Genomic DNA, 24,487 nt, shown 5'->3' on the forward strand with positions numbered 1-24,487 from the left:
ATATATATATATATATATATATATATATATATATATATATATTCACTGAAAAAACCATAGGTTTCACACCAGTTATAGTTAGGAATTAGCATTTAAAAAACCTATTAAATTCACTGAAAAAACCATAGGTTTCACACCAGTTATAGTTAGGAATTAGCATTTAAAAAACCTATTAAATTCACTGAAAAAACCATAGGTTTCACACCAGTTATAGTTAGCTGGAAATTTTACTGATATAAAACCATTGAAATTCCCACGTTATAGTTAGATGGACTCACTATAACTTGCGCGTGCAATGCACTGCTGATGATGTCACATATTACATCACTCATGACATGGTGAGTGACATCACTCATGACATCACTGATGACACCATCCAGTGAATGTGTGTCTTTCTGAAAAATAAATATATTTTATATATGTATATGTAAAAGTTGATGGAAGAATAAATGTTTAAATAAGTGTCTAAATGGATGGTTTTTAAAAATTGATGGTTAACTGGCTTAATAAGACATCATCAGCAGTGCATTGCACGCGCAAGTTATAGTGAGTCCATCTAACTATAACGTGGGAATTTCAATGGTTTTATATCAGTAAAATTTCCAGCTAACTATAACTGGTGTGAAACCTATGGTTTTTTCAGTGAATTTAATAGGTTTTTTAAATGCTAATTCCTAACTATAACTGGTGTGAAACCTATGGTTTTTTCAGTGAATTTAATAGGTTTTTTAAATGCTAATTCCTAACTATAACTGGTGTGAAACCTATGGTTTTTTCAGTGAATTTCATAGGTTTTTTAAATGCTAATTCCTTTGTATATCGAGTTTCTAACCTTTTTTTTTTTTACAATTTGCTGTTTTTTTTTAAGTATTCATTTTTTTTATATAATTTTTTTCTTTTGCGCTCTGGGTGCGCGCTCCGGGAAGCTTTCAGCTAAGCTCTCCGGTAAGCTTTTCCGAGAGCTCATCTGAAAGCGCACCCAGAGCGCAACTGTCGTTCGTGAAAAAAAATATGAATGAAAAGTTAATAATAATGCAAAACATTTCGTACCATACAAATAAAATTTGTTTTTTTTAATATGGAAAATGATTATGCATTTCTATAAAAGATTGATGACGTCACTTCGGCGCGCAACGTAAGTGCCCTCGGAAGCGCCTACGTGCGCGGCGCCTAAACGCACGCAAAAGCGCCTACGATCGCGCCACGTTTGCGCCCCGGAAGCGCCTACGATCGCGCTGCGTAAACGCACCGGAAGTGCTCCGGAGCACGCAGCGTAAACGCGTCGGGTCATGTGACCCTAAAATAACACTTTTCATTGGTTGCTAACAGTTTTTTTTTACAATGAATGAAATCCCCACCCATTTCCTTCACTTCTTCTTTCACTTTTGTGACTGAAAGACCTGCCTTTTTTGCTGCTCCATATTCCTGGATTCATCATGGCTGCCAGACCATCCAGCAGTGAAGATGACTCCAATGATTTCATTGATGAAGAGCCTCCTCAGCCGAAGGTCAAAGAACATTTCATCTGGAAATTTTTTAAGTTTCCAGCAGACCAGAAGAAGGTGAATGCACCAAAAGTAGAGTGCAGGATCTGCAAACAGGTCCTGTCACGGGGTAACCCCCCAAAAAAATACTCTTTTGGCAACTTCACCATGATTCGCCATGTGGAGAGGAGGCACCCCCAGAATTTTGCCCGGGAAAGTGTCAGGGCTCTGGCACAAGAGGTTCCCAGAGATGGGGCCTCTACATCAACAGGAGGAGCAACTTCTTCTGGAAGAGAACAATCGCAGGGGCAGGTAGCAAACATTCAACCTGCATTTAACCATGGGGTCGTCAGATGCAGATACTGCAATCAACTCCTCACCTATGGGGAGCAAAGTGTCCTGCTCATGGTTCGGGCATTGGAGAACCATCACTGCCCTTCCCACCCCTAATTTTTTTCTTTTCTTTTTGCTCCTGTTGAGCAGTTTCTATTCCCTGTTTTTGTTCCTGTTCAGTTAAAAGAAGAAAACCAAAAGTTCTTTTCAGAACTACCTCCAATTCTCATCAAAGAGCTATAATCTTAAAAAATGAAGAGTAAGTGAAATATAGTGCATTGATAATTGAAAGGAGAATGAGTAAGAAAGAACAGAAAGGTATGAGAGGTGAAAGGAAGTGAAGTAGGAGGAATGAAAGAAGGTGAGTGTTAGAAAAGAAAGTTATGACACAGTGAATAAACTGGAGGCCTCATTTCTGAAAAGTGACGCATCGCTACGTGAAAACAGCGATGCGTCACTTTTCTGGACGCACTCCTTATGACATTCCAGATATGTCATATTTAATATATGACTAATCAATTCGCAAGGAGTTACAGATATGTCAGTATTTCTGACATATCTGTAAACACAAAAGTAACGCATTGCAGGAGTGCGTCACAAAAGTGACGCAACTCCAGTAATGTGTCCTTTCACATGGAAAAAGCACCATGTGAAAGGTTTGCTGTGAAGCAGGCGCAAGATTTTGGCGCAACTGCATCCTAAAAGTGACGCACTGCGTCATTATTACCAAGCTTTTTGCAAGGAACACCCCCTCTGCATGCATTATACCTGACACTATTTTTTAAAAAGTGACGCATCTAGGTACATGGGTCACTTTTTAAAACTCTGCGCCATATTGTATCTGCATCAGGTATAATGTATGCAGAGGGGGCAATCCCTCGCAAAAAGCTTGGTAATAACGACGTACTGAAATCTATGAGATTTCTCTGCGTCACTTTTAGGATGCTGTTGCGTCAAAATCTTGCGCCGGCCTCGCATCACTTTTATGTTTACAGATATGTCAGAAATACTGACGTATCTGTAACTCCTTGCAACATGATTCGTCATACATTAAATATGACACATCTGGAATGTCATAAGGACTGTGGACAGAAAAGTGACGCATCACACCAGCAGTGTAATAAAATGTGCCTCGTTGCACTATATTTAAAGGATGCAACAGCATCCTAAAAGTGACGCAGTGAAATCTCAAACATTTCACTGCGTCGCTATTACAAAGCTTTTAGTGGGGGAACACCCCCTCTGCATGCATTATACCTCACGCAGATATAATGTGGCGCTTGATTTTAAAAAGTGACCCATCTACCTAGATACCTCACTTTTTAAATATAACGCAACGAGGCACATTTTTTTACACTACTGGTGCGATGCGTCACTTTTCTGTGCGCACTCCTTATGACATTCCAAGTAACGCATTGCTGGAGTGCGTCACAAAAGTGACGCAACTCCAGTAATGTGTCCTTTCAAATGTGGAAAGCAGCATGTGAAAGGTCTTGCCTCAGTCTAACACCTGCTGTAAAGCAGGCACAAGATTTTGACGCAACAGCATCCTAAAACTGACGCAGTGAAATCTCAAAGATTTCACTGCGTCGCTATTACAAAGCTTTTTGCGGGAGAACACCCCCTCTGCATGCATTATACCTGACGCTATTTTTAAAAAGTGACGCATCTAGGTACATGGGTCACTTTTTAAAACTCTGCGCCACATTATATCTGCGTCAGGTATAATGTATGCAAAGGGGGCATTCCCCCGCAAAAAGCTTGGTAATAACGACGTACTGAAATCTATAAGATTTCTCTGCGTCACTTTTAGGATGCTGTTGCGTCAAAATCTTGCACCTGCCTCGCATCACTTTTATGTTTACAGATATGTCAGAAATACTGACGTATCTGTAACTCCTTGCAACATGATTCGTCATACATTAAATATGACACATCTGGAATGTCATAAGGAGTGCGCACAGAAAAGTGACGCATAACACCAGCAGTGTAATAAAATGTACCTCGTTGCACTATATTTAAAAAGTGACGCATCTAGATAGATGCGTCACTTTTTAAATATTGCATAACAATGCGCATTTTTTTACACCGCTGGTGCGTCACAAAAATTGACGCACAAGAAGCGCAAAACTAACAGCGCAAGGCCTTCATAAATATGGTCCTGGATTTTCCCCGTGCTTCGCCGGTGCGCGTACCATGCGCTTCCCCCGCGCAAAACGAAAAAAAATTTTTAATGCCCTGCAGGACCCTATTTTAGTCCCTACATCAAACCTAGGGGGTCAGAGGGGGTCTACTCTTCCCCCTTATGGTCATTTGCCCCTTTTTTTTTCAAACCCCTTGTGTCTCGATTTTACCGAGACACAAGATGGCGGCCGCTCCGGACTGTTTAGAATGTTTACAGACAACTGAGAGCCAATCAGCTTCCTGCGCGCAAGTCGCGTGTCGCGCCTGGAGCGCACTCCGGTGCGCGCACGGGAGAGCGCCTATAGATATATATATTTTTTTGAACCTAAATTACTCAAAATCCACTGGAGCACATATCTTGAGACATAGCAAAGGCACATCGGGCTACCAGTCCCTACAATTTTGCCAAGTTTCGTGGAAATCCATTCAGCCGTTCGGGCTAAAAGTGAAATCGACCGCCCTATGGAAATTAACATGGGGAAAACGCGTTTTGGGACCCCCCTTTTATCTCGGCCCCCGCTTAACGTATCCCCCCCAAACTTTCAGGGAAGGACCGGAACCCCGCGAGGCCATTTTCAGGAAATTTTCAGGCAGATTCGTCAACCGGCGCCAAAGTTATTCCAAATAGAATTTTGAGATTTAACATTGAAAAAAATCCTAACTATAACTACCTACTGGCGACCGCCAGTAGGTAATATATATATATATATATATATATATATATATATATATATATATATATATATATATATATATATATGTATAATACTACTATTTTATGTACCGTGGGATTCCCACTTCGACGACAGGGAATTATTCAAGCATGTGAATCTATGAAAGACACCCTAATACTGGAGAACCTGTATTAACTGATTATCTGTACAGTCTGACTAATACCTTTCATACTCTTTATCACCAGGTGCATGAGGCCATACCTGACAAAAGCGAGGGCCCAGGACACGTCATCCAACCTGGGGATTGGGTCTTAGTGAAAAATTTTCAACGGACTAAGAGCCTCGAGCCCCGCTGGACACAGCCCCGTCAGGTGTTACTGGCCACCCACACCGCAGTGAAAGTAGAAGGTCGGAGGAACTGGGTGCATTCGTCGCACTGCAGGCGTGTGCCTCTGCCCCTCCCCTATGATCAGTGGGTGAGGGAAGGACAAGGAGACTCAGAAACAGAAACAGTCCCGACGTTTGTCCCATTCAGCGATGCCAGACTGCATTCTACATCCACGGAAGCAGAGAGTGACAGCATACTGAAAGGAAGGGTGGAACCCTCCCTTAAGTCTGCTAAACACCAAGAACAATTGTTTCCTGACCATAATGCCCCTACATCAGACTGATACAACTTGCGACCCCGAGGGAAGGCTTGACCTTGACTTCACCAAGTGCCTATAGGCTGTAGGGCTGTGATCTTCTCCGGCTGAGAGTAGTGCTGGTGTGTCAGACTAAGGTACGCCATAGGGCCCTTGGCACTTGCGCCCAGTGAAGCAACCACCAATCACAGTCAGCCACTAGAGGTCCCTGGCTTAGCACAATGGCAGCCGTCCAAAACATCCAAATCCAGAAACAAGATGTCAGTCTCCGACATAGCAAATGCTTCATGACCACCGTGGTGACACTGTTTGCCCCCTCATCCTGTCTATCCTTGGTTGGCTGTTGCTAATCTACCATTCTGTTACCTCACCAACTCCTACCCCGACTCCTGCAGAACATCAGTATTTCACGCTACCAGTCCACAAATAACCCTGCCGTGCAGAATTCTTCAACAACACCTTCATCCAAATGTTGCATCATCACTAGCTGATCGTGAACACTTCCAACTGCTGGGTTTATGGACTGATGCCGCATTCCATGATACACCCTGTCCCACTCTTTCCCTACCCCTTTTCCATCTCTGGGTCTTGTCTTAAATGGTAGATGTTGATACATGAGGCCTACACTGTCAATGGTACTGCCAATTCTGCCCTTGTAACATTTCGGGATGACTTCTGGCTGGACAGGTCTGGCCAAGTCAATGCTCCTTTTTGCCCGACCAGCTCATCCACAACGCTACTATCACCAGATGAACTCGTGGATGGTAGTATTCAACTCAACTAATCGACGAACATTTTCCAGATTCCGCACAAGAAAGATATTGCCTGATGAACGAGACACTGTGAATGTCATAAATGTGCAAGGCAGTGTCTGCATTCATGGCCTAGGGACTAAGAAATTGGGTACCAGTACGTGTGATATCATAAAAGCTTTAAACTCCACATTACCTCCAAAGCTTGTGGTATCCCCCAACACCTATTTCATCTGTGGCACTGCCGCCTACACTTGGCTCCCCCATAACTGGTCTGGTAACTGCTATCTGGCCTTCCTCCTTCCACCAACGTATTTTACCCATGGAGGTTATCACCTGTCAATGAAGGGCGCTCTGCGCAGCTCACGTAGGGGCGTCATATCAGCCGAGGATACAGCAGGCCAGGAAACGGGGACTTCTTTAAAGGTTTCCTTCCTTTCTGGGGCCCCATGCCCAACAGTCGGGCTGTACGAGAACTGACCAGGGTCCTTGAAGCCACCATCACAGTAACAGCTGGTGCCCTCTCCAACATCACTGCAGAGCTGCAGGCGGACCGCCTCATAACGCTCCAGAACAGAATGGTCCTAGATGTCATCCTTGCTGATCGTGGTGGTGTGTGTAAATGTATCGGCTCCAGCTGCTGCGTGTACATCCCAGACAACGCACCTACAGTGTACAATGCCATCCAACGTCTGCATCGCCTTTCTTCCGAAATTCTTCTGGATGAAGGCAACTGGTCCCTCACAGGCTGGATCTAGGGCCTCCTTTCCCAGTGGGGGTGAAAGATCCTCTTCTTCCTTGCCTTGGGAGTAACTGTCCTGGTCTCCTTCTGTTTGTGCTTTCAGTGTCTGCCAGTGCTCTGTACAATGTGTGTCCAGACCGTCAAGCCTCCACACTCTAACATTCACAACACCAATATGATGATGATGCTCCAACAAGAAACCGATGGCCTTATGAACATTGACATTTCTTAAAGTATTTGCCACTCAATGGCAAAAGGAGGTTCTGAGGAAAAGTGTTCTTCTGATGGGCATCATTTGTACTGAGACTCCATTGCTTTTTCATTGCCATCTCGAGTCAAACACTTCCACACGACCCACCTGGTAGTTTCTGCTGATGCCTGAGGAAAATCTAACTAACACAACAACATCCATCTTGCAGCCTGCATTTATGCCCAGGAACTGTCGCACATCCAACCCCCCTGTTCTTGCAGTTCAACAGAAAGCCATGAGACACTCACACCCTGTGAAAATGATTTGTTTTCCATCTCCTGCTCCCAGCCTGGTAAACATCCTTGACACAGTGATCAGGTTATCTGGACAATGGTCTGACTGCTGGGCCTTGATCAGGGTGATTAAACAATGACCTGAAAGACCGGGCTTTGATCAGGGTGATTAAACAATGACCTGAAAGACTGAGCCTTGATCAAGCCGAGTGAACAATGATTTGTGTACCAAGCCTTGACCAGGTCACCAACTACAAACGTCGTCAGGATCTGGTTATCAACTGCAAACACTGCCCTGATTGAACAATGAACTAACAGCCAAAAGACTGAGATGAAAAAGTATAAAAGGCTTGTAAGATGCAGAGTAAAGCAGCAGCCTCCTCTGTCTTGTTTCTGACGTGCTTGGGACTCTGTTCCATAGCCCGGGCTATTTGAATAAATCTGGGTTCCTCCTGCAGACGAAGGCTCCTGTGTCTCCTTTTACTACGTATGAAGGGTATGGAAGGCTTGGGCGGTTCCCCCACCGACGAGACCCAGTAAGTGGGTTAATCCGGTTCTTCAGTTTGAAGTTCCTTGAAAGGCTGACGCAATTGGGAGTGCAGGTCAGGATTCATGTCAGAGTGTGCAGAAAGAAAGAGACTGATGTCAAAGCGTAGTGGTGTCCTTTAAATCTGGCACCAGGCTGTCACTTCTGGGGCTGTACGGAGACAAAACATACCCACGCAGTGCCACCTAGCCACACGCAGACGTTCTCAATACAATCTGGTTCCTGGGGAGTATTGAAAGGTTTGCGATTGGAAGCATCCATCAGCAATACATATTGGAATACATATGGCATTATTATGACACTATACAGACACATCATCAAATCAAATGTCAAGAGTCTGAGTTTGATAAGGACATCAGGATAAAGGAAGTTGAGCACTGGATTCAGATACACTAGACAAACCTACCCATGTCTAACGACTGAAGTTAAGAAACATGTAAAAAATAAGGTAACTGAAAGTCTTTCGGAATTACAAAGATTGTGACATGCACACGCAAGTACATAGGGTCAGAGCTCTCAGGTAGTAGGTTTGAACCTTTGTATAAGCTGACAGTGCATACTACAGGTTGGAAAGTTCTAGAGTCCCAGGGGTGGTCATCAAATTCTTTACTGTATTCTGATACAGCGTTACCTCTGCTGGCCTGAGGAGGTCACAAGTAGACAGTGTGACAAATGTGTGGCTTTGCTTATAGATTGCTTTGGCTGATAAGCTGGGTTTATTTACCTTCAGACTGGAGGGTATGGGTTGATGGTGGGTTATGTGGGAACAACTGAGATTGGGAGATTGCAAAACATTTCATGGGATGAAAGCACAGGTCATAGAATTATTGAGAAAGTATTTGGAGTGTCGTTGAATGTAGCTACTGGAGATTGGCTTGGTTGGGTGAAATATATCAGAAGGGGTTAGAATTGAATGGTGCTGTGGACACTGGCATCCACGTGAATGACACTCATGGTAGAGTTTATCAGGTGTCGGAATGTTGCTCTAATAATTTCACACACAGATAAGGGGATATGGATATTTATGGTGGGTACTTACTCTCCATTGGCTTCCAGCTCGCAGATCTCAAAGAAAACCATCAGGTCAAATTGGCAGTGACAATGACCAGCACTGGAGCGAATCTGAGAGCTCAGTTTCGTTGCTGGTACTGAAATAATAAGCAGATAAAATGAGAGGTGCAATAAGTGAAGAGAAATACATTACGTGTCAAAGGGTGAAGGGAAAGGAAGAGATAAAACGGCATACAGAAAGAAAAAACTGTTTAAATTGTGTCCTGTATTTAGGCTGCTTACGTTGTTTGACGTCTTCCAACCATAACACTATTTTAGCTATGGGAACCTGATATTAAATACCCTGAAAACCCTATGTGCCTCGAGCTTCCCTCACATTTGGCCCAGCTGTCACTGGTTCATAAATTGTGGGAAACTCTTTGGAACCTCTTTTTCGCAAGACAAGTTTCAGAAACTACCACACAAACATGGAACTATCATATTTTTCATGACAGGAATTTTCCATAATCTTCACAGTTGCTGTAAGAAAACGACAAAAAAACAGTATAACGTGTAGTACAAAGGATACATTTCACATGAAAATCTTTTTTTGTGTGTGAATAAATATCTTGATTGCATATATCCCTTTTGACATGGTTGGGCAAACCAAATCTGTCAAATAATAACAAGCGGAGGAAGAACTCAGATACATCATTTCAGGCGTAGTTCTTCATTATGACGCCCAATACAGTATGCAGGGTACACACCCGTCCCACTGAGACCCATTACCGCAGCAGGGCCAATATCCGGCCAGGAGGATACGGAATACAGGACAGAAAAATCTACAAGCACTGGCATAGCCAATAGGTCTCGCCTTTGGGACCTTATAAGTGTTTTGACAGAGCTATTGGCTTTGCCAATGGGTTAACGCTATGTTATAGAGCAGTGTGAATGCTGTGCAGTATGTTGAAAAGTTATAGTAGTGTTAAAACCATTTTTGTTACCTTATATATAATCAAGTAAACATTATGTACAAATGAACAACCCTATTAAAAAAAAATTAACATATACAAAGTCTTCTAGTTTGTCTGTCCTGGTGCTGAGGTGATGCTGTGCTGATGCTCCAGTGATGCTGAGTTATACTGACATGGTGCTGAGGTGGTGGTGTGCTAGTGCAGAGGTGGTGCTCAGTGTTGCAGAGGTGGTGCTGCACAAATGCTCAAGTGGTGCTGAACTGGTGCTGAGGTGGTGCTGCAACGATGCTGTGATGGGGCTGCAGCAGTGCTGAGTCGGTGCTTTGCTGGTGGTGCACTGATGCGGAGGTGGCACTGTGCTGATACCGAGGTGGTGCTGTGGTGGTGTTGAGTGATGCTGAGGAGATTCTGAGATGGTGCTAAGGTGGTGCTGAGTGATGCTGTGGTGGTGCTATGCTGATACTGAGGTGGTAGTGCACTGGTAGTGGGTTGGTGCTGCACAGGTGCTGTACTGAGGTGGTGTTGCGCTGGTGCTAAGGTGGTGTTGCGCTGGTGCTCAGGTAATGCTGAGTTAATCTTGCATAGTGCTAAGGTGGTGGTGTGCTTGTGCAGAGGTGGTGCTCCGGTGATGCTGAGTGATACTGTGGTGTTATTCAGTGATGCTGATGTGGTGCTGAGGGATGCTTTAGTGGTGCTTCGGAAATGCTGTGAGAGTTCTCAGGTGGTGCCGAGTAATGATGTGATGGAGTTGAGTGATGCTGAAGAGATGCTGGTGCTTAGTTGGTGCTGAGTGATGCACAGGAGTGGTCTAGCAGTAATCCCCAAAGGACGAGAGAAAAAAGTAGCAAACGGGCACAATGCATAGAGACAGGGTGCCAAACAACCACACACTGCAAGGACACAGATGGCTCAAAGTCACACATCACAGAAGGAAACTGTCAAGCACCTGGCACAAAAGTAACGAGTGGCATACAAGCAGAAAGCCCACAAATGGAATTGGGGTAATAAGGGAGGATATATCTGGGTGGGCCAAATGATTATATCCTATTATATCCACATAGCATATCTTACCCTCGCATGCTACACAGAGCCGGTTTTTGACCCGATGCCTCCTGTACAAGATTCGCAGCTGCACCTGCAGATTTTTTCTACATGGTTTTGTCCTGTGCTAAAATACAAACGTACTAGGCTGCAATAGTAAGCGACTTGTCAGAGGTACTGGGGTGGATAATGCCCCTGTCCCCCAACCTGATCCTCCTGGGTATAGTGGAGGTCGGGGGCACCAGGGCTCAGAGGGCATTCCTGGGTACGGCCTTCCTCACCGCCAAACGCGATATCACAGCGTGATGGTTGAGTCCCACTTCCCCTACTGTTGCAAAGTGGCGCCGTGGAGTTGACTGGTGCCCCCAACAGTAGACAGTGGTGTTTGAGGCAAGGGGCTGTCCCCATAAATATGACCGTGTGTGGGGGAAGTGGTTACACCTTTGACTTGTTATCTTCGCACCTTGCCACCGGAGAGGTTCAAAGTCCAGTGATCCATTTCTGTACATGATCTGACTCTTTGGTTGTAATTTGTATGTGAAATGCTGTATACTTAGCTTGTGCCTACTCTTGTAAGCCACCTGGTAGCTGTTAAAACCCAATAAAAGTTTTTATTTAAAAAAAAAACTCTTCCCATGCCTACACAAAATAAATGTGTCCTTGTGTAAAGTGCTCTAATACCTTCGGGTTGTGCTATATAAAAATGGAAACGAAAACACAAGTCAGAGTCTTTCCTGAAGCAAGACCAGACAAAGGTGTCTGCCTCTCGGATTACTTATTGTGCTGGGTGGGAGCCCAATATGGCAATGGGAGGTAGGGGCAACACAGAATGAAGAATCAAACACGAATATGACTCATTACAACGCATAGTAATTAAACGCGTGCCATTACAACACTGGTATTTCTACGTGTTGTCATTAAAATGACATGCCATTAAATTGCATACTTTTACCACACATATTCCTTTTCTACGCATGCCAATACAATGCACAGGCATGCGTGGTAAAGGTATACTCATGGTAAAAGCATGAAAGGTAAGTGACACTACCCGGTCCTACCCTAAACCCTAATTTAGTATCCCTGCATTACACTCCCCCGACCCCCAGTCCTAACACTACCCTGCACGAACCCCCAACACTACCCTACACCCTGAAACACTCCCCTACACTACACAAACACCACAATACTACCCTAAAACCTATTACACTACCCCCAGCACGACCCTCCCTCTTCCCCCCCGTCCGGTCCCTACACTCAAACACTACCCTGCACGACCACCCACCACTACCCTAAATCCTAAAACACTACCCTACACTACACAAACACCACACCACTACCCTAACCCTAAAGCACTACCCCCAGCACGACCCTCCCCCTTCCCGCAGTCCGGTCCGGACACTCAAACACTACCACGCACGACCCTCAACACTACCCTAAATCCTAAAACACTACCCTACACTACACAAACACCACAACACCACCCTAAACCCTTAAACACTACCCACAGCACGACCCTCACCCCAGTCCAGTCCCTACACTCAAACACTACTCTGCACTACCCCCAGACACTACCCTAAACCCTAAAACACAACCCTACACTACACAAGCATCACAACACTACACCCTAAAAAAGTAACCCCCACCCCTAGCCCAATCCGCCTTACCTCTCCATCCAAGTGGTTCCTCTCTCCTGGTTCCGGTTTCAACTCGTCTGCACGGTGCACGTCGTTGTGAGGAGACGGAACAGCCTCAGTTTCCTCACAGCGATGTGGATCGCCATTACATTGCATGGTTTGTAAAAGCGCATGCGATGTAATGTCATACGTAGTAATGGCTACGCATTGTTACATCGCATGTGTTGTAACGCATGTGATGTAATAACATGTGGGGCAACAGCTGCGTTATAATGGTTGTTTCCCATCAAACACACATGGTGGAAGGAAGCATAGAGCAGAGCCAGCTACAAAACATGCTTTCTGTAGAGTAGTTACACAAAATTAACCAAATAGCTCTGAAAATCGTGAGCAGTATTTGGGCCATGCTATATGGGAGGGTCACATGCAAGAAGAGGGAAGTGCTGATCGCAGAGCTGACCATCAGGAAGCAAGCAATTGACAGTGGCTTTAAAGTCACAAAATGACAAGTAATGGGCGGCCTCCAAGCCCACTAACATTATACAACATGTCTCGAAGAGACAGAGCATGCGTTGTCTAGGAGAAACCTGAAAAGGGCGCACACAGAACTGACCTCCAGCTGCTGTGAATGTCTGATCACAGGCCACTCATAGCTCTAACGTGATCAGTCTCGACCTGACTTGTGAGAGTAACTAGGGCCATCGGCTAAAATTGTCAATGGGAGGGGGGAGGGAAATGGAGAATGAAGACCAGGAGGGGTGCTAAATGTAATTTGGCCTTGGACGCTGCCTGTGGAAAAGCCGACCCTGCCGTCTATCATAGGTTTCAAAAACAACTATCATGTCCTGTACGTGTGCACTGCCTTTGCAAGTATGCTTGTATATAAGTTTTGCATAGCACGAAAGGAGTTTTAGTTGTGGCTATGGGTTCTTAATCAGCAGTTACTTTAAGCAGGGGAACTTTACCACTGTAGGGCACTATCTACTGCAACAAAACTTCTCTCCGCTACTGAAAAAACATCACACCACTAATACTGCATAAATCAGCCTATAACTATGTATACTCGGGGCAACCATGTAACCAGAAAGATGCCAAGAACTACCCGCTGTAAATACACCCCCTGCATTACTACTGTACTGTATTAGAAAATCTTCTAAATAAAAATGTTTTGAAAAAAAAATGAAAAAAAAATCAGTGTCATACATGCCTGTGAACTTGCTCACAATTCACAAGGCATGGTCTCTTAACAAGAACGCATAGAAAATACAATCTGGAATTAAGTTCCAAAAAGGTAAACATTGCCTCGGAATCAGCCACGTGAAGTTGGTACTAATTGAAATTAGCTTCAAAGACAGGATACGATATTTGGGGTTAGACTCAAAGGAAGTAAATCTCAGAAGTAATTTAACACCCAACAATACTAACTGGAGTCCCTATAACCGGCGATAGGACTACCAAGAATCAGCCCCACACAGTAAAAACATTAACAGGAAACCAACACACACACAAAAAAAAGAAAAGCGCAAAGTGAAATCAGCCTTTTACACACACATCAAATAAGAATCCGTTTAACACAGTTTTAACACTGTGAATAAGTCTCGTGGGTAACACCAAACATCTTTCCTTTGTATTCCTTCATTGTCTTACAAGTCATCCCCATGGAAGCCCACGCCCAAAGATGTGTGCTTGTTACCCAAAGGACAGGAGGAGTGTTCACACCATTCACAAGCGAGCAACCAACCGTGTTTCTGAGCCTTGTGGATGGCGCGGTTCATGAAGGGCAAGAGGGGCACAAGGCTGGACTCGTCCTCAGCTTGTTGCTCGTCCAGGATCCTAGCAGCCAGCCCGGCAGCAGACAGGGCGTGTTCAGATAAAGCTTGCAGCGGGGATCCATTTAAGATGTCGGGTACCAAAGACCTTATAATTTGAACGGAGGTATCAAAGTCTTTGAGAAGAGATGGCGCACAAAAGAAAGAGGGTTTAGAGGTGTGGAAATAATCAGAGCAAAGTGGTCGGAGTGAAATCAGTCAGGGAAGATGGGTGACATAGCCGATAAGAGGAATAAAGGTGTTAAAAGGAGGAGCGAGAATTATGCGATGAGATGTGGTAAGTCAAGGGAAGCGGCAAAGAGGATGCCAGAGCAAGGGCACATTGATGGGAAGACAGGAAGAGAAGGTGTAGGCGGGAAGAGGAAAGGCATGCCGGGAGAAGTAGCAGAGAGGGCCAGATGCAATTAAATGGTTGAGAGAAGGAAGCAATGTGATTCAATAGAGCAGGGAAAGGATGTGGTTAGAGTTCAGGCAAAGGGGGGAAAAGGGCAAGAGGTGTAAGAAGTGTTAAACGCGGGCAGAAAGGGGTCAAGGCCAGGAGTGCAAAAGAGTAAACATTTTGAAGAAGAGAACGCAAGTAGGTACAAGACAGGGTGTAAAGATTAGAAGTGGTAAAGGGGTAATAGAGAATGAAGGGGTATAGAGGGCAAAAGGGAAGAGGAGTGAATTGTAAATGGCCAGGAGATTGGGAGGGCATATGTGTTGAGAGGAGGGTATGAATAGGTTTAAGAGAATGGGTCATTGGGAAGTGGTGAAGGGGTCAAGAGAAAAGGAAGAACGTCATATGATCAATACCGAAAGGGGAAGTTTGAAGAGAAATGCCAAAAGGAGCAAGAGGTTGATTAATATCAAAACAGTGTGGGCGTGTTATGAGAAGGAGGGAAAGGGTACAAGGAGAGATAACATTAGTCGAAGAGGTGGAAACATTAGATGGAAAGCAAGCCCAGAAAGAGGAGGGGGAGAGGAGCACAGAGACAATTAGAAACGAGTTATAAAGGCGAGGCAAAACAAAATGCAACAAAGCAAATAAACCATTGAAATGCTGATACTAATAATGAGACACCAGACAAGAGAAAATACACAGGTAGGGAATGGGAGGGAAACACACCTCTTTTAGATAAGGCGAAATAAGTTCTGCCCACCCAGCCCTTCCTTGATGCCAATGACACAGAGAGAGCAACCCAATGTCTCAATAGTAATAATGGTAAAATGTGCTCTATTGCCGATGGCTGCTCGTTCTATTTTCTCTAATTCCATCTTACATTTCTCACACTCATTCATGTTTAAAGGCATTAAACGTTCTCGATGTTCATTATAATTATTTTTTAATTTGAAATTCTATATGTTGAAAACCAGACCACCTGTACAGCTGAACACTTTATGTAGAAACGAGAATACAACAACAATGCAAATATTTCAACACAGTCCCAGGACATGTACAAATGTAAATGTTCAGTTCAATACAAAGACAGCATTATCGGATGGTGTTTTTAGCCGAACAGAAGAAGGATTGAAATTGTATTCTACGGGTGCAATCGCAGAGAAAAAGTGGAAGGAATTTATTGATTTTCTCATACTGGAGTTAAGTTGAAGAGTATTGTCCCTCTGAACGGAGCAAGTGCTTTCTCAGTTAGATAATTGTTTAGCTCGGTACTTTTTAGCCACAGAGTGAAGTGGGGGTATGAACTATACAGGCACATTTCAGACTCACTAAACTCCCAGATAGGAAAGTAGGATTTGCTTTTATAGTTACCCCCACGTTTTGCCTGGTGCTATGCTGTTTCTAATGAGTCTGACTAGAATACTGCTAATCAGGACCCCAGTCTCTGTTCTTTCTCCCCTAAATTGGTATGGTAAGTACTTAGGTACATCCCAAATTGGACACTGGTATACTCCTATCAGTCCCTAGTATATGGTACTGAGGTACCCAGGGCATAGGTAGGCCAGAAGTCCCCCATGGGCTGAAGCATCTATTATGTCACCCATGGGAGAGCATTCAAACTGTAACTACAGACCTGCCATTGCAGCCTGTGTAAGCTGGTGCTAGCACCACTTACAACACACAGGTGCTAGCACCACGTACAACAGATATAGGTTTCCCCATAGCTAAGGTCACTGCAATTAAAACCTATAAGCCACCCCTAAAGCAGGCCTTCAATCCTGAAAGCAGGGTTCTCGGTTCTAAGTGTGAGGGTGCCCCTGCATGAGCAGGATACCCCTACAACCGTTGGAGTCGATTCTCCTGGGTGGTAAGTGCATTAGCCATTATGATACAAAGAGGGGCCATGCCTCATTATGCGATGACCTTTTCTAAACTGGCTGTAGCTAACCCTAACATGATTGGTATCAAACATGTTGGAATCATACCCCCACACAGTAACGGTGTGGGAGGTATGATTTCCTGCACTGTAAAGCTCCTCAGGGAGGCCCTCAGTTTTCCCGGTACCAGTCTTCTAGACCCATACAGCACAACATGGCTGCTGCCGACCAGAGACACGATTCTGCACTCATGCTGCTGAGCCAAGCACAAGCAGGGGAAGGCAGAACAATAGGTATCTTGTCACAGGGAGGACTGATCACCTCCCAGACAGGGTTAAGTCTATTGGGGACAGGTGGGAGCGCTTGCAAGCGGCACTCAGTCTGCTTTTAGGGCACACTTGGTGCCCTCCATGCATAGACCAGTTCAAACCTGCTCAGGTGCCCTCCTTGCATAGACCAGTTCAAACCTGCTCAATCAGCCATTGGCTTCAGCTCTGGCGCTAAACTGGACAAATGACATGGTACTACACTGTCTGACCCCTCCCCTGGGGCGAAACCTGGAATCGTCCCAACACTTTCCTTAGGGTCCTTAAGGGCTTACCTGAGGGGGGGTCCCTAGATTCGTCGTGGGACAAGATTAATTTCAAGACACCAGTTCTTCTTCAACCGTCTGGGCACTATGCACTTCACTCTGGGTATCAAGGCTGCAACTGGGAAGACTCCTGCAGCTCCTGATCTCGTTACCCTGCTAGTCTGCTGCAACGTCTGCACCTGTGCTCCATACTAGAACCTTCCAAGGCCTGTGTACATACAAGACACCTGAAGGAATCTCCCTTGAAGTGAAGGCGGCACTTCCCTGCATCTGCAGGCACCACAACTAAGCTGACCAGTCTGCTAACCCTAGGCTCCCACAGACTCCGAAAGGTTCAGCAACACAGGTGGTGGTTCTTCACATCACTCGAGGCCTGTCCTGTCTTCTCACGCAGAAATCAAACCCCGTGCACCGCATCGACTTGCTGCTGCAAAGGCTTGTTGGCTTCCTTCCATCAAGATCTTTGGGCTCCAAGCATCCCCCACCTCGAGCATCTCCGACCAAGATCTTTGTCCTCATCACATCACTTGCACCTTGGCTCTTATCTCTGGTGAGCTGTTAGAGGCCCTCTTGCGTCTCCAGTGCCTCTGGCCTGTAGGTCTTATTGGGGGTCTTTTTTGATTTCCATGGGCTCTCCTGATTGCTGCGGGCCTGCCCTGACTCATCTGCATGTGGTGAGTCTCCTGGACCTTGCTGGTCCAAGGCTTGTTGGTGCTTCCTACGAACACCGACCCCTCAACTCTCGACATCCGGCGCGGGACAGCACATGCATGGCTCCTGGTCTTCCACAGCATCGCCTGATCCGCACAGCTGCAGTTTCAAGGTCAACGTCAGCTCTCCTGCAGCACCCTACATCGGTGGGAATTCGTATTTAGTGCCCCCTGGTCACTGGTGAGTGGCCTAGATTCTGTCCCCACTGCTTGCAGGTACTTCTCATCTTGAATCCATCATTGGGTTCCACTGGACACTTATCTTCTCCAGGAGCGGCATCTTCCTGAAGTCCTCAATTGTGTTTGACTGCGGTTTCCAATGTCACTTCACACCTATGCACCTGGTTTCCCTTGTGCATGTATACTGAGTCCTAAGATATCCACGGATGGTGAGGCTCTCCAACCTTCTGTCTTCCACAGAGTTTCTTCAGGGTCCACTGGGAAGGGTCTGTCTTCTATAAAAATGCAACCCCGACTTACCCATTGACTTGTATTGAGCCCGCTGTCGTGTTCCCACTCTGCACACGGCCTCCTGGTTACTTACCTTTGGTGGTTACTTGGCTCCCCAGCACTTCTACATCTTCTGGGTATAGTCTAGACTCAAGTCGTGGTTTTTTAGTATATAGTTTGTTTCCTCCCAGTGACAACTGTGTATTCCGTGCTACTTACCTGTTTCCATTAAAAAGTATTGTGTACATTGTGTATATTTCCAGTTAGGAGATATCTGTATGTGTTAGTGAGTGTTCTATAATAAATACATATTTTATAAATAAAATGTGTGGTTCTTTTTCTCTTAATCTATATCAATATGATTATGCTCTGGTGAAACAAGCTGCTTTACACTCCTTCTGGACTAAGCCTGAAGGCTGCTCTCCACAGCTATCACTTAGAGAGCATTCTAAGGTTGTCTAAGACCACTAACATCCCAGTAAGGGTCATCTGGATTGGTGCAGGGTGCCAACGTACATAAGTGTGTACCATATACCAAACCAGCTTCTCACATTGGTGTACAGTGGGTGGGATTCAAGCCTGCATTATTTTACCAGATAATCTTGATGTGGATTAATTGAAAAAATTGCAACCCCACCTTACCCATTGACTTGTATTGAGCCCGCGGTCGTGTTCCCACTCTGCACATGGCCTCCGTGAGGTTTCTTGTTGCTTACCTTTGGTGGTTCCTTGGGTCCCCAGCACTTCTACGTCTTCTGGGTATAGTCTTGACTCGAGTCGTGGTTCGCATACCACTATTTTAGTATATTGTTGTCCCCCCCCCCCCCCCCCCCCCGGTGACCACTGTGTATTCTGTGCTACTTACCTGTTTCTATTGAAAAGTATTGTGTATATCTCCGGTTAGGAGATATCTGTATGTGTTAGTGAGTGTTCTATAATAAATACATATTTTATAAATACACTGTGTGGTTCCTTTTCACTTAATCTATATCAATAAGATTATGTTCTGGTGAAACAAGCTGCTTTACACTCCTTCTGGACTAAGCCTGAAGGCTGCTCTCCACATCTACCAATTAGATAGCATTCCAAGGTTTTCTAAGGCCTCTAAAATCCCCGTAAGGGTCGTCTGGATTGGTGCAGGGTGCCCACTTACATAAGTGTTCACCACATTCCAAGCCACCTTCCTACATTGGTGTGCAGTGGGTGGGATTCAAGCCTGCATTGTTTTACCAGATAATCATGATGTGGATTAATTGAAAAACCCTCATTAATACTAGGCACATATAATAAAGCATAGAATAAGTAAGTTCTACTGAACGTAGGGTTGGGTAGTTAAGGGTCTATCACAACCCTTTTTCCAACCTCAGATAGTTTAGTTCCTTCTAGGGTAGGTGCAACACCCCACTACACCTAGAACCCTGCCTTTAGTTGTGGATACCAGTGTACCCCAGTCTGCTAAGTACAGTGGCCTAAAGTTCTAGGTGGCAGTCTCACCATCAAGCTGCTCTTAGCGCTGCTACAGCAGTATGATAGCAGTTCTTTAGGGGCAGAAGAATAGGATAATGTGGGTGTGAATACTCATGGAGAAGGAACACCAGAGCTTCTCCTTGATGATCATAATTCTGAGTATGGGCAGGAGGACTCAAATGATACCAACCTGCCAACCTCTGACCCCTCAGGGAATAGTGCAGATGGCACAGAAGACATACCCTTTGTTCCTCCTGGGAGGGTCCAGAATAGACCAAGGAGGATTTGACCCTCCTCTAGAGAATCCAATGCTTCAGGACATTCCATAGGGACATCCATATCTAGTAAGATGGATAGCTCTTTGTACAGGGAGTACCACATACTCCAACTTGAGAAAATAAGACTTAAGCTCGGAAGAGATCAGTTGGCCCGTGACAAAGAGTCCCTGGAAGTCCAGAAGGGGAGGAAGAAATTGGGACTAGAGTCCCATGGTGAAAGCAACAGTGACCCTAGAATCAGAGAAACTTCTTTTGACAATAGGAACCAGAGCAGGATAGTCCCTTCTTACCAGGAGGGGAATGATATCCATGAATAGATCACTGATTTGGAGAGGGCCTGCATAGGTCAGAGGGTCCCTCAAGAGCAGTGGGCAGTTATCCAGTGACTCTCCTTTGCTAACCAAGGTAGAGGGAAGCTCTTGGCTGTTAGAGAAGAGGATGCTGACAATTACTCAGCTTTGAAGACTGCTCTCATAGATGGGTTTGGCTTAACCACTGACCAGTATATGACTAAGTTCAGAGACACCTAGAAAGCACACACCCAGGAATGGGTAGATTTTGTAGACAGTGCTATTAAGGCTCTGGAAGGCTGGCTTCGTGGCCCTAAGGTACAGGACTAAGAAGGATTGTACAATTTGATAATGAGGGAACACATCCTTAATAACTGTCAGAACCAACATTTGCTTCAGTACCTGGTGGACGTTGATCTGGGCTCTTCCCAAGAATTGGGAAAGAAGGCAGACAAATGGGTCCTCACCAGGGTTAAGCAGAACAACCATGGTAACAGAGGTGACCAGAAGAAGCAAGCTTCTTCCAAATCCCAGGATAAGGGTGGGGATAAAACTAAAGATAGAAAAATAGTCTTTGCAAGGGCCCCAAAAACCTGCATCTTGAGGTGAGACCCATAATTCCAAGAAAGGCTAAAAGAAAACTTGGTGTTACTGTTGTAAGGTAAAGACCCATTAGACAAAGGATGCTGATTGTCCAAAGGCTAAGGAAACTCCTATTACCACTGCCCCTAAGGCACCTGCTCCCCCTAGTACAAGTGGTAGTAAAGCAAACAAGGGATTCGTGGGGTTAACCTTGGGTTCTGAAATGTGTTCTGACTTAGTTAGATCTAGAGCTCAGGCTGGTCTAGTCTGTGATGGTAAGTGAGAAAAACAAGGACACCTGAACCATGAATAGTATGATTACTAGAACAGAGATAAACTGTTTGAAAAATATCGCTCCTAGGCAATCTAGAATACCAAGATAAAGGTAGACAATAAAATAAAACAGTATGCAATATATGAAGAACTATCAGGCATTTATGCAAAATATATTCAAATTTTAATAATTGTTAAAAAAATTCCGTAGTGGAAATCACACAATACATTACAATCTTTCTACATGTATATACATTTGGATAATCTATTTATATGCAACTGCCATACAAAACAAACATTAAAAAAGTGGTAATGTGGTCTCAATTTGGTCTCCGAAGAGCGTTTCGGCGTGCAGCACGCCTTCTTCAGGAATAGCCACAATACACTCTGCAAGTTAATAAAATACATAATTTAAAATCACAAAATTATTACATAATTTCATCAAATTCACCATATATAAAAACAGCTTGACCCTACTAGATACAGTCCTATTTGGAGATTGCACATTTCTTATATACATGTATAAATCCTAAATGTATAGTCCTCATAAATGCATACTTTTGTAACAATAGTGTCTGAGTACTCACATCTGCACGGCAATATTGAAGAGTTTAGCAGTAATATCAAGTAATTACTACCAAGTTCTAGATCCGTCTCAGTTGCTCTACAGTCAAAACAGAGTTGTAAGTGGAACCTTTTCATTTGTATTTTTCAGACTGCGAGATCACTTATGTCCATAAAGTAAAGGTTTCCCACTCTGGAACATCCTGTTGGCTATGGGATTTCCGTGTTATCTTTTGCAGCTTGTCGTAAGGCTCCATGAAGACACCTATGCTAGAATCCGTTGGGGTAGTCAAGGTCATCTCACAGAGAGGGTGCCAGTCAGCAGAGGTATTCGTCAGGGCTGTGTTATGGCTCCGTCATTGTTCTCCCTCTTTATCAATGGGGTGGTAGACTATTTGAGGGAGGACTCTGCGGATGCCCCAGTCCTGACAGGGGAGAAAACACCGACCCTCTTCTTTGCTGACGACACTCTCCTGATGTCTAAAACCCCATCGGGTTTACAGAAACTCCTTGATCGGTTCAGTGTGTTCTGTGACGAGCGAGGGCTAACAATCAACACCCTTAAAACAAAGTTGATGGTGGTAGCTCAAAAAAAGATTAGGAAACCTAACCTTACCCTAAACGGGTCTGCCTTGGAAGTGGTTGAAGAATTTGACTATCTGGGAGTCAGATTATGTAACAATATGAAATGGGATTCTCACTTAGCAAAAATGCTCCTGAACCTTAAACGGGTTTCCGGAGCAATATTGAGGAATCAGCGTTTTGTCAATTAGCAGACCAATAGGTCCAGCCCTCACAGTCTATGAAGGGAAGGCATTGGCTGCGGCAGTCTATGGCTCAGAACTGTGGGGAGGTGAAAATACAATGGACTTGGTAAAAGCTGAGAACAAGTTTGTGAGAGACCTAGTCTCACTCCCTATTTCAACCCCCCTTAGAATCCTGTATGCTGATTTGGGTAGGAGATCAATTGGGGATATAGTACGCCTTCGCCCCTTACTGTTTTGGGTGCCTCTAAGAAGAACACCTGAATTGGCTAATTACGCCTCGGTGTTGGACGAACTAATCACTTTGAATGTCTTAAATAAAATAAAATGGCTCAATAAATTTAAACAGCTGGTGATTAATCTAGGATTGAAGGAATTTTGGGCTTCCCAATCACCACCTCATAAACAAATTGTTAAAAAAACCTATTGGGAGTGGGTAGAGGCCGAGGAATTAAAAAGTACAAAGCACGGATCATTGACCAACCAATTTCTGGAATTCAAACCAACTAGAAAATTAGAGCCGCTTTTGGAATATATTCAAATTCCTAGAGATAGATCACTCTACTTAAAAATGAGATATAGTACTCTCCCGTTGAAAAAGTTCACATCAGGATGGAAAGGAGTGAGAGATTATGATGTTAACTGTCCAGGCTGTCCATGTAAGATGGAGACTTTACCACATTTTTTGTTTGCTTGTAGGGCTTATAAGCTACCTCGAGCGAGGTGGTTAAAACCTGTGTGTAGAGAGATTGGTGTTAGAGATTTTAGGATCGCATTACGTATTGTGCTAACCGATACATCCTCTACGTTTATTGTTTGTGGAATCGCAAAGTACATCTCTAGCACTTGGTTCATAAGGACTAAGTTGCTGGACTCCATAAAACAGAAATGTTAACCCTCTCTCGATTGATCTTTCCTACTGAAAATGCATTTGAGACTTTTCTAACTTTTTAACTGTAAAAAGCTTTTATAAAACCTCATTTTAGACGATTTGTAATATGTATGTGATACTTTTTGTATATTGATTGTATAACTAATGTATGTTTGCACTTTTATGATATGAAAATATCGAATAAAGTATTACAGCAACTAAGACAGATCTAGAACTCGGTAGTAATTACCTGATATTACTGCTAAACTCTTCAATATTGCTGTGTAGACATGAGTACTCAGACACTATTGTTACAAAAGTATGCATTTATGAGGACTATATATTTAGGATTTATACATGTATATAAGAAATGTGCAATCTCCAAATAGGACTGTATCTAGTAGGGTCAAGCTGTTTTTATATATGGTGAATTTGATGAAATTATGTAATAATTTTGTGATTTTAAATTATGTATTTTATTAACTTGCAGAGTGTATTGTGGCTATTCCTGAAGAAGGTGTGTTGCACACCGAAACGCGCGTTGGAGACAAAATTGAGACCAAATTGCCACTTTTTTAATGTTTGTTTTTTATGGTAGTTGCATATAAATAGAGTATCCAAATGTATATACATATAGAAAGATTGTAGTGTAGTGTGTGATTTCCACTACGGGAATTTTTTAACAATTATTAAAATTTGAATATATTTTGCATAACTGCCTGATAGTTCTTCATATATTGCATACTATTTTATTTTATTTTCTACCTTTAGCTTGGTATTCTAGATTGCCTAGGAGCGATACTAGTCTGTGATGCGGGCATAGATCTTACCACCCAACTGCTCAGCCCCACTAACCTGAGCAAGCACAGCCTTTGAGAAATGGAAAATAAGCAATGGCTCACAGGGACATAGGGGCCAGTGTCCCCTGATCTGAGCATACTTGGACAAATGTACCAAGTTACCAATGCTAGCAATGTCAGGCTGACCAATCCTTGGCAGTAAATGTGTAAATGTAAATGTAAATGTGCTGGACTTGTAAAGCGCACAGCTGCCCGTAAGCGTCCCGGCGCTTGCTT

General features: G+C 44.1%; 1 protein-coding gene across 1 annotated transcript in view; it reads right to left on the reverse strand.

The window, feature by feature from the left end:
* KIF1A (kinesin family member 1A) overlaps nt 1–24,487 on the reverse strand; it is a 2,508,766-nt gene that overhangs the window by 781,994 nt on the left and 1,702,285 nt on the right. Inside the window, exon 33 of the mRNA XM_086944020.1 lies at nt 8,883–8,991. Coding sequence (XP_086800146.1) covers nt 8,883–8,991 — 109 coding nt within the window. The remainder of the gene's footprint in view (nt 1–8,882; nt 8,992–24,487) is intronic.

Source organism: Lissotriton vulgaris, chromosome 11, assembly GCF_964263255.1.
Source record: "Lissotriton vulgaris chromosome 11, aLisVul1.2, whole genome shotgun sequence".
In the NCBI taxonomy this organism is placed as follows: domain Eukaryota; kingdom Metazoa; phylum Chordata; class Amphibia; order Caudata; family Salamandridae; genus Lissotriton; species Lissotriton vulgaris.